At 41.5% G+C, this 16,230-nt stretch overlaps 1 protein-coding gene across 7 annotated transcripts in view; it reads left to right on the plus strand.

Annotated features, from left to right (window-relative positions):
• ACOT7 (acyl-CoA thioesterase 7) overlaps positions 1 to 16,230 on the plus strand; it is a 161,349-nt gene that overhangs the window by 91,655 nt on the left and 53,464 nt on the right. For all 7 annotated transcript variants that reach the window (XM_056795923.1, XM_056795922.1, XM_007492087.3 and 4 more), the window contains one exon: positions 7,565 to 7,681. In XM_056795923.1, coding sequence (XP_056651901.1) covers positions 7,565 to 7,681 — 117 coding nt within the window. The remainder of the gene's footprint in view (positions 1 to 7,564; positions 7,682 to 16,230) is intronic.

Here is a 16,230-nt window from a genome sequence, read left to right on the forward strand (position 1 = left end):
AAGTGGCTCTCCTATGGCCCAAATCCCAGAATCCCAGACTTTATGAAGGGGCCTGCTGGATACCCCTACCAGCCCTGACCCATGCTTGTCCAGCCTTTGCTTGAAGATGTCCAGGGAGTGGGGCCTTGCCCCTCCGGGCAGTTCCTTCTGCTTTGGGATAGTGGTCCTCACAGCAAGCCTCTTCCAGGCAGGATGTGCTTCATTCAGGGGTTTTTCCTTGCTGCACCCCCGGGCCAGACAGAATTTTGTATTTATGTCGTGTGTCCTTCCTTTTGTCCTTTTTCCCTTTTAACTTGTGCACTTTTATTTGAACTGGCCTTAAGTCAGTGTGCAGGTAAAGCTTCTTCCTTCCATGTTCCCTTCCCATGGAACTATGCCTTATAACAAAGAAAAATAATTTAAGTAAAAACATCTGATTAGATTGACAGCAGACATAGCACCCACTGCTGGTAGCCTCTTTATGCTGTTGCTGCCAGAGCGATGAGCTACGTTTCATGACTTCTTTTCTGGGATCTTTATTGGGTTTTCTATTATTCAGAATTCAGCCTTCCTTTTAGCAACCTTTTTCTCTGTGCTCTATTGGGTTCTTGGTTCAGCTTGTTTCTCTTTGCATCAGTTCCTAAGCATCATTTCTCAAGTCTCTGAATCCCTTACATCTGTCTTTTCCACCTACAGCAGGTCTTTTCTGATAGTTCAGTGACCAGTGATACTGTGCTAAAGATGACCCTTTCCTGATTCTCTCCTCCCAGCTGTAAGGGCTTCCTCCTTCACTACCTCATAATTTAACTACTTTGTATTTATTGGGGATTGATTCTCTACGAGCTCTTTCAAGCAGAGACTGGTCTTTTTTTTTTTTGCTTTGTATCCCAGGGCCTCCTAGTGGAGTGCCTGGCCCATAGGAGGTGACCCCTAGGGTCCTGACCACATCTAACAGTGACAGTCTTAATTCAGACCCTTCACCTCTAGTATGCGGTACCTCAATTACCCTGCTTAATATTCTTCTGCGTTTGGTTCAGACTCAGAAGAACAGAGGCAGGTAAATTCACACCACAGAAGGAAGAAGCCAATGCTCTTTGGGGAGTCTGTTGCTAAATCTGATTTTATAATAATCCCTTGTTTGTTACACAAAGGGTAAGTTGTTTAAAAATAAGATGAATTATCTATGATTTTCTTAATATAGTAGTCTAAGACCCTCATTCTGTCAGTTAGGATTAAATATAGAAATGGGAACAACCAAAAAGGCTACCCACTGGGTAGTCTGCTCTCCTCCATAAATGGGGGTTCCATTAACTGTAGGTTTAGGGTTGTCGAGAAACATGACCCAGTCAACCAGCCATTGCCTTTGGAAAAATAAGCATCTATTTTTAAGTCAGTCAACATTCTGTCAACACTTTTTTTCAGATCTGTTAAGGCAGTTAAATGTTACATTCAAAAATATCTTTGGTACCAGATGTTTATCTACATGTTAGCCGCCAAGCAAGACCACGTTTTCTTCCCATGTTTCCTCAAACTACTGAAATATCCAAGGATGCTGAATCCTACAATTTTGTTGTCATCAGTTCAGTTTCACATCTCAGATTATAAGTACAGGACCAGAAAGACTATAGTTTGCAAAATTAATTTTCTCATGGTCAGAGATTCCTGATTGTTGTCCCAAAGTGAGTTGAGAGACAGGAAAGGGGGCCCTTTAAAGAAGAAACACCCAAGTCTTTTCAAAAACACTAAAAAATGAAAGTCTTAGGGTGGCTACTTAGACAGTTTATGTCATATATTTAAAGAGGTACCTGTGATTTTCACAGGCAATGTAGTCATAGTAGCTTGACATAATAGTCAAGGGGATCTGAGTTCAAATTCTGATTCAGCATTTATTTCCTGGTTGTGTGACCACAGCTGTCACTTCCTGTGTCACAGCATCCTAATCTGGTATATATGGTTGATAATGCTTTGTGCACTTACCCACCTCCACAATGTTGCTGTGAACACTTTGTAAAACACAAAATGCTCTCTTATTATTTTTGTTTTTGGTCTACCAGCAAATGTTGGGGAAACCAAATAAAAAGGAAAATGTATGATTAAGGCATTCAATTTAGTGTCAGGTAGAAAAATAACTGTAAGGATCATGATCAGATGAGAGCTTGGATAAATAGCTAAGAGAATGCATGATGCATGTCCCTCTTGTCTTTGGAGAGGAGTGGGAGCAAGGAGGGAAGGAAAAGAGCTGTTATGTGTTTACACTATATTGCCTGCCCTCCCAAAGGTAGCTGGGATGGGTCAGTTTGGGGTAATTCCTTTTTTTTCCCTCCTTTAATCTTGAATAGATGGCTTGATAAGAGAGGGTATGTGTCGAAATACATTTGAAAAATGTTGGAAACTGTTTTTACATGTAATGGGGCGGGGGGTAAATAAAGAACCTGTAGTCCATGAACTATTTTTAAAAATTTTGATCACTGTATTTCTGTATCACTTGTTTCCTTGGTAATCCTATGTGTTTTGTTTATGCATTTAAAGAAATCATTCTGAGCCCAGGCTAGCCTAGACTACTAGAGGGGACTATGACACATACAGGTTCAAGAACCCATGCTTTAGGTATCCATAGAGAAGTCTTTTTCAAGCTTCCATAGGGGTCAAGATCCCTTCTTATTTACCTGAAATCTCTCTGGCCTGGTGTGTAACAAATGTGTACATTTGACCCTTTGGTTACACCAGAGTCAGAGCCAAAGACTCCCTTTGGTGATGCACTCACAATATTTGCTCCCACCAGCCTCATGCTTTGTCTTCCCCAGCTATTTAGCAGCTTCCCTTTGTTTCTACCAGGCCTTTTTTAGCCTTCAATTCTCTTGTTCCTTCACAATTTCCCTTGACTCTTATATCTACAGACTATTTTATATTGAGAAGCCTTCCCTCAGCCCCAGAGAGACGTGTTCTTCACAAAATGTGAGATGCATTAGGTGATGATGGGCTTTTCCATCTCTCGCTCCCTATTTCTTTGAACAGGAGCCCCTAAAATGAAGAGTTGTTTCTTGGCTCAGTGGGTGCATAAGCACAGTGTAGGTATGACTAGTTTCCACCCTTCCTGGCCATGTTATACCATCAGTGTAGCTTCTTCTGTCTCTGGCTCATTCACCCCTGATCCGTACCAGTTTAAAAAAAGAAACAAAGGGAAAAGGGGGTCTTAGGGATGGATGATTTTATTTAATTAAAATATTGTCAATGTATTCTGAACTTAGTAATTCTCAATTAAAAAAACAAATTAGCATTCAAATGCAAAACAAAAATGATGATTGCCTATCAGATTGTAAACTCATGTTATTTACAGTCTAAAATGTTGACTATGTTAAGAAAGCAAATTTAAAAGTAGAAAAAACAAATTTATTTTTTCAGATATTCATGGCTTTTTTTATTTTAGATTGTAAGCTTCTTGAGGGCAAATGCTAAAAGGAAAATTCTTCTGGCTTTTGCCTTAAGGAGGGAAATTTGGGACAAAGAAAATTAAAAAGTTAATTATATGTCAAAGTTGCAACATGTTGACAGGGGATCAGCAAGGGTTTCAAGAGGGGACCAACTTTTATTGATAACTTTTGATTAAGATCAAGATAATTCAGTTAGATCCACGGCAGCAAAAGGGGAAGGGCCATCTCCTCTCAGTTCCTTCCCAAGGTAGCAAGTAAGTGACAGTCTGTCAGGTACAGATGGTGAGGGAATAACTTGGCCTGTAATTGAATAGCAGATAATAAAAGCTGCAGACAGCAGCTCTGATTGAATCCCAGCCCTGATTGATCCAGGGTCACAGGTCCCTGAGTCAGCCTTACTTGTACTATTGCAACAAACCAAATGCACATTTGGGGGCTTTTACTCTGATTAACGAGACAAAACTCAGGACAAAGAAAATTTAAAAGAGTTTATTAAAAGAACATCAAAGTAGCAGTATGCTGATGGGCTGATCATTAGGGATCAGCAAGGCAGGGCCAGTTTTCATAATGAGAGAAAGACAATCCCAATAGGTTCACATCAGCAAAAGAGGTCAGGCCAGGTGGGCTGGATGGGACAATTTCTATACAGGTAGCAGACTATGGGACAAATCTCAGGAAATACCAGGCCACAGACTGAGCAAAGCCTCCTCTCAAAACTCATTAACTAGCAGGACTGGGAATAATGGGTCACTGAGCGATTATAACTTTCTTTTTCCTAACTTCCTCCTTCCCTCCCTCCCTCCATTACTTTCTGGTGGATCCATAGAGTTTAGGGTCTTTGTACAAAATGAAGGTAGTGCTTTGGGAGCGGTTTAGAAGCTTCTCCCCATGGCATGCCATTTGGATCAGAAAGGGTTGTCTTCTACTCACCCCTCTGCCATTCTCATGACGTATTCTCTGACCTACTTGTAAATTCAGAGAAATAGCAGAGCTTCTATACTAGTCTCTGAGGGGAAAACTAGTTTACTCCTTTCTCTATGGAATTCCTGTACCTGTCTGTGCATTAATTTAACATAGGCACTATTTTTCTAGAATATTCTCGTGGATTATTAAGGAGCATTTTGTACCATAGCTATAACTTGTAGAAGAATTTATAACCCCTTTTAAAAAATTCATTTTCTTTTCCCTAAAGCCTGCGGTCCATCAGCCTGTCTAGCTCATTTATATAAATGAGCAAACAAAGGCACTGAAAGGAGAAAATAGAACATCTGTTTTCTTAAAGTAAACCTTAAATGCTTTTAAAACATTTGTGCCAGTTCCCATTCTTGCTGCACCCCTCACTTCATTTGCCCTTGGTCTCTTCTCTCTTTCTCAGCCCAACTCCTTGAAAAAGCGGTCTACACTTTCTGCTTCTACTTTCTTTCCAACTCCTCCTTACCCTTTATATTCTGACTTTTGACCTCATCAATTGATTGACAATGCTCTCTCTCAACTTACCATTGGCCTTTTCATTGCCAAATGTGATGATCTTTCCAGAGTTCTGAGTTGTCCTTTTTGACCTGTCTGCAACATTTGACACTATTGGACACCTTGTATCCCTCTGAGTGTGTGTTTGTGTGTGAGTATATGTGTGTGTGTGTGTGTGTGTGTGTGTGTGTGTGTGTGTGTGTGTGTGTGTGTGTGTGTGTGTGTCCTTATTCCCTCTTTAGTCTCCTATTACCTGTCCAGTTGCTCCTTCTTGGCCTCCTTTGCTGGCCCAATGTCCATATTATCCTCCCTAACTGGAAATGGTCCTCAAGCAAGGTCTTCTTCTCTTTGCCTTCTCCAGCCTTTCTCACTGATCTCACTAGCTTCTGTGGATTGAGGTATCATCTCTGTGGAGGACTAACATATCCAGCTCCAACCACTCCCACACCACCAGAGAACCATTAGATTTCACATCTTCCATCCCAGAGACATCTCAGACATTGACAAAACAACTCATCATCTACCCTCAAACCCTCATCTCTTCCAAACGTCTTCTCCTTCCTTTAGGGCAGAACTAGCCTTCCAGTGATCCGGATTCAGAACCTCACTGTTACCCTCGTTTCCTCATTTTCCCTCACCCTGCAAAACCAGGCATTTGCCAGGGGTTGCTTGTTCTACCTTCATAACATGCAACCTTGTAGTGGCGGATCCTCAGATTTCCCCCTTTCGGGACCCTACCTGGCCAAAACAGAAAATTCCATAACAGCCTGAGCCCGACATCTCTGCACGTTACACCTGCTCCTGTACTTCCAGGTCCAGTCAAACAAGACATTTCTCTGTCCCTCACATCAGAAGCCTCATTCCCATTCCCATTCGCATTTCCAAACCTTTGCTGGGGCCATTTCCCAGGACCTGGTGTCCATTTCCTCTTTCCTCTGATGCAGAAAGGCTCTCTCTTCCTTGGAAGCACAGCTCAGGTGCCATTTTTTGCATGAAGTCTTCTATGATTTTCCCCCTCCCCAACCAGCTCATGCCTTCCTTTCCAGCTGAACTTGTATTTAACTGTTTTGTATGTGCTTGTAATCACTTTGTAAGTCCTTGCTTCCTCCATTCCAATGTAAACTCATTGCAAGTCAGGATTGTTTCACTCTCTGTAGTTGAGCCAAGGCAACTGACATTTATTCATCACTCCTCATATGTGACATATCTCCACTATCTGCTACCGTACCTGGCACAGTGCAGGTGCCCAGTCTGTGCTACTGGCAGCCATGTGTTGATAGACTCCTTTTGGTGCTATTTTCTTGGAGATCCAGCTGATGTGTAGAGGTGTCTCTGGGTTAGCCAGAGACAAGCTCTGGATGGTGCTACCATCTTGAAAAGCCTCCCAGGATGGTCCTGGGTCCCTTTGTGTATGTTCTGTACACCAACCCAACTAAAGAGAGACCCATCACCGGCCTTTCAAGAATGAGCCCTCTGAGGGCCAAATTGATAGATGCTCTCAGTCATCTTCAAGACAATGCCCTATTCTTTCCACCTGGCAGCAGTTTCTTTGGTTCTACAGGCTTTGTCCCATTACAGAAGAGACACCTATAAGGTGTTGCTTCCAGTAATATTTTATATTTTTGTATATCTTTCAAGATTTTGGGAAATACTCACATTCTTGGAGAAGAAAAGAGATATCCTCAGGCTTTTTTGCTGTTTAAAGCAGGATCTGAGGACTTGAAGTGGGAAGGAATCTTAGGGATTCTACAGTCCAACCCATGAACTTTATAGATGAGAAAATTGGGTCCAGAAAGGCCCTAAAAAATGAAGAAGATTAAGTGCCTTGCCCACAGCTGCACAACAGAGGCAGAATCTCAACCAGCTCTTCTCATAGCAAATTCTATCCACTTTATCAGAAAGTCCTAGTTTAGGTTTATAAACATGAGAAACATGTAGAATCATCCAAGTGAAGTAAATCTTGTTTCTGATCTGAGAGATATCCAAGGTGGTACAATGGATAGAGTACTGGGCTTGAAGTCCATAATCATTGAGTTCAAATCCAACTTCAGATACTTACTGTGTGACCATTACAAGTCACTTCACCTGTTTACCTCAGTTTCCTCATCTGTAAAATTGAAATAATAATAGCATCTCTCTTCTAGGATTATTGTGAGAATCAAATGAGTTAAAATTGTATCATAAAATGTGTAAAGCAAAAGGGTCTAGCATGGAGTAGGTACTATATAAATACTTATTCCCTTCCTTTGCTGAGGAGGAAAAAGGAAGAGGAAGAGACCTGCTCCTGATGTTGCCAAATTATACCCCAGATCTTGGTTATTGAGGCAGAGTAAATCCCTGCCATGATCCTGTGACATTTAAAGACACCGAGTTCCAGGGTGCCGTCCTGCTGAGGGATTTGGGGAGGAGAGGTCTGTGTCCTCTCCAGAGCCATCATGCAGTGAGCCCTGAGGAACACAGACCAGCTGAATCTCTTAAGGAACAATGGTTTGATGCATCCACCACAATATGCCACATTTGGACATTTTCCCTACAGCCTTGACGGCTCCCTTTCTATATTCCTGCTCCAGACCTTGCTGCTATGTTAGTCAGAGTCGACTGGGGTCTTACGAATTGGCTCCAGGACACGCAGTCACTTTCTCTGGCTGTTGTGTGAATTCATCATGCATCTCTTTTCCTCTTTGCAGGCGTCACCATGAAGCTAATGGATGAAGTCGCTGGGATTGTGGCTGCTCGCCATTGTAAGACCAACATTGTTACAGCTTCGGTGGATGCCATTAACTTTCACAAGAAGATCAAAAAAGGTAATGGAACCATTTAGGAGAAGAGATGGTCGTGGTGCTGGGATAGCCTCTTCCCTTTAGGACTGCCTTCCTTTGATTTGCTTTTTAAGCAATGGGGTGCCACTCTCCCCTCTCCCTTAACAACCCAGCCAGCCTGCTGACTCATGAATCTGCCCGTGAGTTAATTATTAGTCTTTAGCTCACTAGTGACCCAGGTGACTCAGCTGAAGACCCAGGACCAGCACAAGCGGATTAGCTTAAATGTTATTTGTATTGCCTGGGTAAGATATGGCATTTTGAGGGAGAGAGAGCTGATTTCAGCGTCAGGAAGAGCCCGGGTACAGATCTGTACTTTGGCACATATGATCTGGGTGACCTGGGCAAGTGTCTTACCTTCTCTGTGCCTGAGGGCACTCTTAAGCCTTTTGGTTATAGGCACGGTGCCTCCTTTAAGGGAGTTTCCACCCAAGAGTCCTCTATGATATGGCCTGGGATTTTATTGGTGTAGAAGCTGAGGAAACTCCTTCTGTCGGTGCAGTTGGCACCTGAGGGTCTTGGGGAGTTGGCTTCAGCAAGACCCTATTTAGTGACTTTCCCAGGGCGGTGCAGCTGGGTCTTCTGGGCCAGAGTCAGCATTCACTCCATTGCCCCACAACTGCCTTGAGAGTTCTGTACATGGAGGTCTAAACAACAACCAAAAAACCACATTGCTACAGGGACTACTACCAATTCCTTACCTTCTTTTAGCCATCGATGAACTCAGACCGTTTCCAGTGACAATTGAATAGGGATATTTCATCCATTTAGAGAAAAGATCTCTCTCATTTAGGGGATGGCTGAATCAGTACACACGAATCAAGACAAGCCATGTTCTTTAGGTGCCCTGGAAATAACGCTGAGGCCCATTTCTCTGCCCTTTGGTTGTTTCTCCCCTGATGAAAATGCAAACTGAGCATTGACAAGTCGACCAGCCACCGAGAAATCCTACTTGGATACAGATGCTAGAATCTCAAGTTGGCCCTCTGCAGTTTATTTCATACATAATTCAGCTCCGGCTTGTCATCCATTATTGCTGAGCTGACAATCTGAAGCAATTTTCTCATCTTGACATGTGGTGATTTATCCTTGTGCTGCCGCCTCCTTCCCTAAAAGGAACAGTTCATTGCAGAAGCAGGACATCAGTATTGAGTGAGTTTGATATTGATTCTGTGGATGGCGAGATTAAAATCTGCATCATTCCAAGATGCTTTTAGATGGGACAAGGCCCATGTTGTGGGGAGGGATAAATGGAAGGAAGTGGAGGCCTGGCTTGAACTGTTCTATTTTCCTGCCGGAGGCCTGAATAAATGGAGTCTTGCTATAAGCCTCAGAAAGCACCATTGCTAGTGAGATCAATATGTAGCCATCCTCCCCATAGCCACTACCCGAGCTGGCTGGGTTATGGGTCTGCCCTGGACACTCTCCTCTCTCCTGGCCATTTAGGATCTAGACAGAAGCAGAGGCACAGCCCCTCTTCTCCCTGTGTATTGTCTCTGATGGGTGCCCATTGCTCATGCCCTATATAGGACATCATGACTTCTGAAATGTAGACTTGTGTTTCTCCCTGTCCACAAACACCAGGCTGGTTTGTTGTCTGTGCTGTCTCCTTGAAAACAGGACGGTGCCAAACTTTGGGATGCCAGATTTGGGTCACTTCCTGTTGCATAGCAAATACTTAACAAATGTTGTTGCTTGGGGGATTCCTAGGAACAGTTCTGGAGATCTCTAGACAGTGGCTTAAAGTTACTTATGTTTGAGACTTTGAAAGAGCCGTATTCTGGCCATGGGGAGGGAGTGCCTTTCATCGATTAATGTTACAGCTCCTACAAATTGCTAATAGGCGGTCATTCTCCTTTGGTGGAGAAACTCCTGAAAAAGAGCCTCTCCTCAAGAAGACAGGCCAGTTCTTGGACGTTAGATACAGTCACAGTTTGTTGTCCTGCTCCATTGTGGAAAGTTTTCTTGCTTATTAAACCTTGGTTGAACGAGGGCCTTCTAACCATCCACAGGCATTAGGGGAGGACATTCATTGCATTTAAATAGCTATTTTGGACAGAAGAGTAAAAGGGTTCCGTATGCTGAATTCCTCATTTAACCATCAGCTCTCCAGAGCGTCCCTCTTACCTAGGCAGTTGACACTGGATCAAGCCCTGTGTCACTTTCATCACCTTGTTTCAAGTCATCATCAAGACCATTAAATCCTCAGTCCTGTGTGGTCTAGGAGTGCCCCACAGCACTCCCTGATCTTGGGAAAGTCTTTTCATTACTTTCTCTTTTTTCATTTTCCATTTTTCATTTTTTCAGATTACAGGTCAATATAATTTTTCATATTTGTTTCCTGACGTTTTGCAATCTGCATTCTCTCCCTCCCTCCCCTTTCCCCGTCCCCAAGAAGGCAGGTAATGTGATAAAGGTTGTATATGCATTATCATATAATATTTTCATGTATGTCATGTTGTGAAACACGGTCCATATTGCTTACACTAGAGAAAAATTGATGGAAGAAGTCAAGTGAAGAATGGTATGCTTCAATTGGCATTTGAACTCCATCTGTTCCTTCTGTGACATCATGATTTCCTTGGAGTTGTCCTGGATCCTTGCCTTGATGATAATGGTTCAGTCATTCACAGTGGATCCTCATGCACTATTGTTGTTATTGTGTACCACATTCTGCTGGTTCTTCTCACTTTGCTTTGTATCACTTCATATAAGCCTTTCCATGTTTTTTTGAGATCATCTTGTTTGCATTTCTTATGGCACAGCAGTGCTCCATTACCAGCATATACCACAGCTTGTTCAGCCATTCCCCAGTTGATGGACATTCCTTCAGTTTTCAGTTCTTTGCCCCCACAAAAAGAGCTGCTATAAATACTTTTGTACAGATGGGTTCATTTTCCCCTTTCTTTAACTGGGATACAGACCTAGTAGTGGTATTGCTGGGTCAAAGGATGGCAGATTACTCTCCAGAATGGTTGTATTTGTTCACAGCTACGCTATCAGTGTATTTGTGTGCCAATTTTTCCATATCCCCTCCAACATTTTTCATTTTCATTTTATGTCAGGTTAGTCAGTCTGGTGGGTGGGAAGTGATATCTCAGAGTTATTTTAATTTGCATTTCTCTAATCAATAGTAATTTGAAGCATTTTTTCCTATGACTAAAGAGAGTTTTAATTTCTTCTGTGAATTGACTGTTCCTATCCTTTGACCATTTGTCATTTGGGGAGTGCTTTGTATTCTTATAAACTTGACTCAGTTCTCTATGCATTTGAGCATTTCACTGCTTTCTTTGCCAGTTTCCTTCCCCTAATGGGGATGGAGACTGGTAATATCTGTATGACCTATCCCTCAGACTAAGAGGATCAAATAAAATAACAAAGGCCAAATACTTTATGAAGGACTATATTAATGTTAATTGGTTCCAAGTCCCCACCAATCTCCATTTCCACTGCTTAATTAAAGAACCATTATTGTGATGCTTTTGCCTGGATAAGTGACCCTTATGGTAGCTACATTTTGTGTTCTTTTACATCCCGAGTTGAAATTACACTTAAAACCCCCAAACCATTTTTTGTATGACTTGCTCTTTGGACGATCAATGCTTCCCCAACCACACTTCGAGAACCACAAATCAAGAAAACCTTCCAGAGACCCAAGTTTCTAAGCTTCATCCTGACTAATGGACACATTTTATAGCAAAGAGAAAGAATTTCCCTCAAAACGCTCCATCCAAAAGTCATCCTTTTTTTGAAATAAGGAAGCGAGGCCAAGGAAGGCTGACAGCTTAAGAGCCTTTATTAGTCATATGATTAGTGTTCATGTTAAAAGGAAAGTTCAAAGGCATTTGATGGTTGGGTCACATTTACAAAAGGATAATTAGGAATGGTTCATTTTGGAATGGAAAATCTGAATTCCAGACTTCTACAGGAAACATTCTCCAGTGTGATTAATTTCACATTCCAGATGAGAACAGACCATCCAGAAGGAATCTTACTTTTCACAAATACATTAGCATGGTCGAAATGAAAAAGAAATTATTCTTGCTCCTGCAAGTAATCTTCATCTTTCAGAACCCATCATCACCTGACTAAAGTGGCAATTATTACAGGATGGATGTGTCTGGGCAGCCTTGGTACGGTTGCCTAATTAGCCCAAAGTAGGCTGTCATCCACAGACTACTCAATTACAAGTCTAAAACTAAAGGTAGACAGAATCCCAGTCCTGTAACCAAGTCTCTTTCCCAGACTCTAGTATCTGTGGCAGCAGCCAAACGCTCCCATGTCTACCTAGTTTCATTTCAGAGCCAGGATTGTTCTATTGCTTTGGAGTCATGCTTTTAGGCCCAATGACTACCTCGAGGAGAAGCATTATATTTGTTGCTCTTTTCCTAGGTGCTTTTTCTTTTCTTTTTTTTAAGAAAGGAAAAACCTTAATTATTATATTAAACTATGATCATCATTCCATAACATGGATTATTTCTGTGGAATGTTCACGTAGGTCTGGTCTCCATGATCACAACGTTTTGGTACCTTCTGGAGAAATGTCCTCATGGGCGGCAATTGGTTTTTCTTATATTTTTCCCATCTGAACTATTACAGGATTCACCCTTCTTGCCCTTGCAGCCTTTGGCAGTGCCAGCCACTACTTTATCTGGGATATGTACACTCTGCTCCCTTGGTGTTTGTGAGACTGCTCCTCCTGTCTGTTCTCCTTTGGTCTATCTGTTCTTTTTTTATTTTCCTTTTCTGGTTCTTCATCCAAGTCATACCCAATAACTGTGGATGCCCCTCAAATCTTATTACTCAGCCCCTTTCCCCCTCTATGTGTTCTCAATTGCTGATTTCATATGCTTACTATGGATTCACTTATTATCTTTTTTGCCTATTTCCTGAACTCCAATCCCATATCACTAGCTCCCTTTTGGAATTTTCAACTCAATATAAATCAAAAGACAAACAAAAAAACACCTTTATTTTCCTCCAAAACCTTTCTACATCTCAATTATTTTTTGTTTATTTTACTTTATTTTTCCATGGTTACATGATTCTTGTTTTCCTCTCCTCTTCCCTCCATCCCCTGGAGCTGACAGGCAATTTCACTGGGTTATACATATATTATCTCTCAAATCCTTTTCTATATTATTCATTTTTGTAATAGAGTCATCTTTTAAAACCAAAACCCCCAATCATATACCCATATAAACAAGATATAAATCATATGTTTTCTTCTGGATTTCTGCTTCCACAGTTCTTTCTCTAGTGGTAGATAGCATTCTTTCTCTTGAGTCCCTCAGAGTTGTCCTGGATCATTGCACTGCTTTTATGTACATCTCAATTTTAATATTACTGTTGAATTTTATTAATATTAATTTAAATATTAATATTACTGTTGAATTGCTATTTGTTGTTGTAGCTAAAGTAATTCTGGATACCCATTTTGTTGTTGACAGAGAAATTTAAAATTTGGGGACTTGAAGTGATATTTTTTATTTTTCTTTTTAGAAGAATTTTCTAATGCAATTTGCCTAAGCTGTCACAAAATTATGATCAGGCAGCATACAATCCTACTAGACTGGCAGAGATAAAAAAGCCCATTTTTTCTAGTGCACAAAGAAGAAAGTGTGAATTGTGCTTGTCTCTTTGGCTTATTTCTCTTGTGATCATTCAGAAGTGCCTTGGAGTCCTGTGGAGCTGGCCAATGTATCCATGTATTATCCTCATCTGCTTGTTGGAGCGAATCTGGAGCATGTTCAGATTCAAGCACTTACCTCCCCTCAAGGAAAACCAAAGAGCCTGTGGCCTGGAAAATGGTGAAAGAACATTAGATTCAGAGTCAGAGGGCTCGAGTTCAAATCTCAGACCTGCCTCATAATGTTTGGGGAGCTTTTAACCTCTTTGGATCTCAGTTTCCTCAAGTGTAAAACGAGAAGGTTGGATTCTGAGGTCCCTTCCAGCCATAGATCCAAGATGCTTTGTTGTGACAGAATTTCAGATGTTTCAAAAGTGAGCTCATTTTACCTTAGGCTGGGCCTTTGGGAAATGGCAAAATGATCACATTTATTCCACTGGCCCTTTTCTCTCTTTGATAGTAGTATCTTCTCTGCCTCTTCTTCATAGAGCCCCAACTTTTAAAATCTTATGCTCTATCCTTTCAGACCTTTACTCACAAAAGGTTTTTAGAAATTCATTCTCATATAACAAATATATAACAATTCCAATCACATATATAATATACAAATATAAAATATAAATGAATTTATATATAATAAAAATTCAAGAAATATTTGCTAATCAAAGGCATTGTGCCAGATACTAGGATTACAAAAATAAAAATGATTGAGGCTCTGCCCTCCAGCAGTTTATATCCTAGGGCAGGAGAACATAACCCTTAGAGAAGGGAAATACAAGATCAGTCAGTAATCAAGCCTTTATTGAGTACTTGCTATGTGCCAGGCCACTGTATTAAGCTCTGAGGATACAGAGATAAAAGCAAAAACAGTGCTGTGAGGTCACCTTCTATTAAGAGGGGCCACCTGCAAACAACCATGTACACACACGATATGGGGAGGGTTAACTGGAGGTGATCTCAGCATTGAGGGGAATTAAGAAAGGCTTCCTTAGAAGATGGGATTTTATCAAAGACATCAGGGAAGCCAGGGGCCAGAGGGGAAGGAGAGAGCATTTCAGGCATATGGGACAGTCAGTGAAAATGCAAGTTAGGAAATGGAGTGTTTCTTGCAAGGATCAGCAAGAAGGATGGCATCCCTGAATTGTAGAGTGTGTGGAAGGGAGTCAGGTATAAGAAGTTGGCACAGAATTCTTGGGAGTGAGGGAAAGGAGGAGTGATGAAGAGCTTTAAGAGGCAAACAGAGGATTCTGTACTTGAGCCCAGTGGCAGTAGGGAGCCACTCTCTGGACTTTATTAAATGGGGGAAAGAGGGTGACACAGGATGTTAGGAAAATCACTTTGACACTAATTGAAAATGGCCTGGAATGGAGAGACCGACCTGTTGCAATAGTGTAGACATGAAGTGGTGATGCCCCAGAGCTGTGGCAACATTTTACACATGGAAGACAAAAGTAGAGAATCAAGGATAACAAGCCATGGTTGCATGTCTGGGTGCCTGGAGAGATAATGATGCCCTCAACAGTAACAGAGAAGTTGGAGAGAGGAAAGATGAGTTCCGTTTGTGACATGCTGAATTTAAGATATTTATGGGGCATCTGATTCCAGATATTCAGATAGGTGGTTGGAGACATGAGAATGGTGATCAGAATCCATAGGAACTAAAGAGATCACCAAGCAAGATAGTAAAGAAGAAGGGAAGGCCAAGGACAGAACCTGGGGCCATAGCTATAGTTAAGGGGCAAGACTAGGATGAAGACCCAGTAAATGAGCCAGAAGATCAGGCAGCCTTCAGAGGACTTAGAAAGGACCACTCAATTTGGCAGTTAAGAGATGATCAGCAGTTTTGGAGAGAGTGGTTTAAATTGAATGATGGGGTCAGAAGCCAGACTGCAGAGAATTAAGGGATTGAGAGGTTGGCATTGCAGACAGCCTTCTCATGGAGTTTAGCAATGAGTGAGAGGAGGAGAGGGCAATGGCCAATGGAGATGAGTAGATCAAGTGAAGGCTTTTAAGGCTAGGGGAGGCATGAGCATTTTTGTATACAGCATGGAAGCCACCTAAGGATATGAACAAACAGTTCTCAAAAGAATTGCCAGAGATTATCGTGTGAATGGGAATGATAGAGGGCACAATCTACTACAGAAGATAGGGATATAGTATTTGTGGCTTAGCCTTGGCAGAAAGAATCACCTCTTCCTACGAGATGGGTGAAAGAAAAAAGAATAGTTGATACATTTAAGTGATGTGATGAGAGAAGGGAAGAAAAGAAGATTATTGAATGGCCTGTTTTGTTTTGTTTTTTTGGTAAAATATGAAGTAAGATTTTCAGTAGAGTGGATGGGATAGGTGAGAGAGGAGAGCTGTTTGGGCCAAGGGCGCCCTCCTGATCCCTCTCAGATCCCACTGGGCATGTGCCCGATCATGCCATCTATACCTCAGTGTGAATTCTACGTTTCCATCACGATGATGGGGAAAGTTTAAATATGACTTATTGACCATGAAAGCTTTAGAGGAGAAAGTGTTAATTCCTAATGTTAAAATACCACACAGACTAATCCATTGAGGTTGAACATCTTGACCTTCCAGGGCACATTGTGTAGGGCTCAGAGTTGAATGGAAAGACGAGTGAATCTGGACCATGTGGAGATGTCTAGGATCATTTTATCAGTGGGCTACTTTATAGATATAAGCCTAGAAATGGAATCTTTGGGTCAAAGAGGAGGGATGTTTTTGTCATTTTATTTGTATAATTCTAAATTGCTTTCCAAAATGGTGACACTGATTCACAGCTCCACTAATAATACTCTACTGTGTCTACCTTCCTTTAATTCCTCCAACATTGACTCTTCCCATCTTTGGTCATCTTTACTAATTTTCAAGGCATGAGGTGAAACCCCAAGATTGT

The sequence above is a fragment of the Monodelphis domestica genome, chromosome 4 (genome assembly GCF_027887165.1).
Source record: "Monodelphis domestica isolate mMonDom1 chromosome 4, mMonDom1.pri, whole genome shotgun sequence".
Lineage (NCBI taxonomy): Eukaryota > Metazoa > Chordata > Mammalia > Didelphimorphia > Didelphidae > Monodelphis > Monodelphis domestica.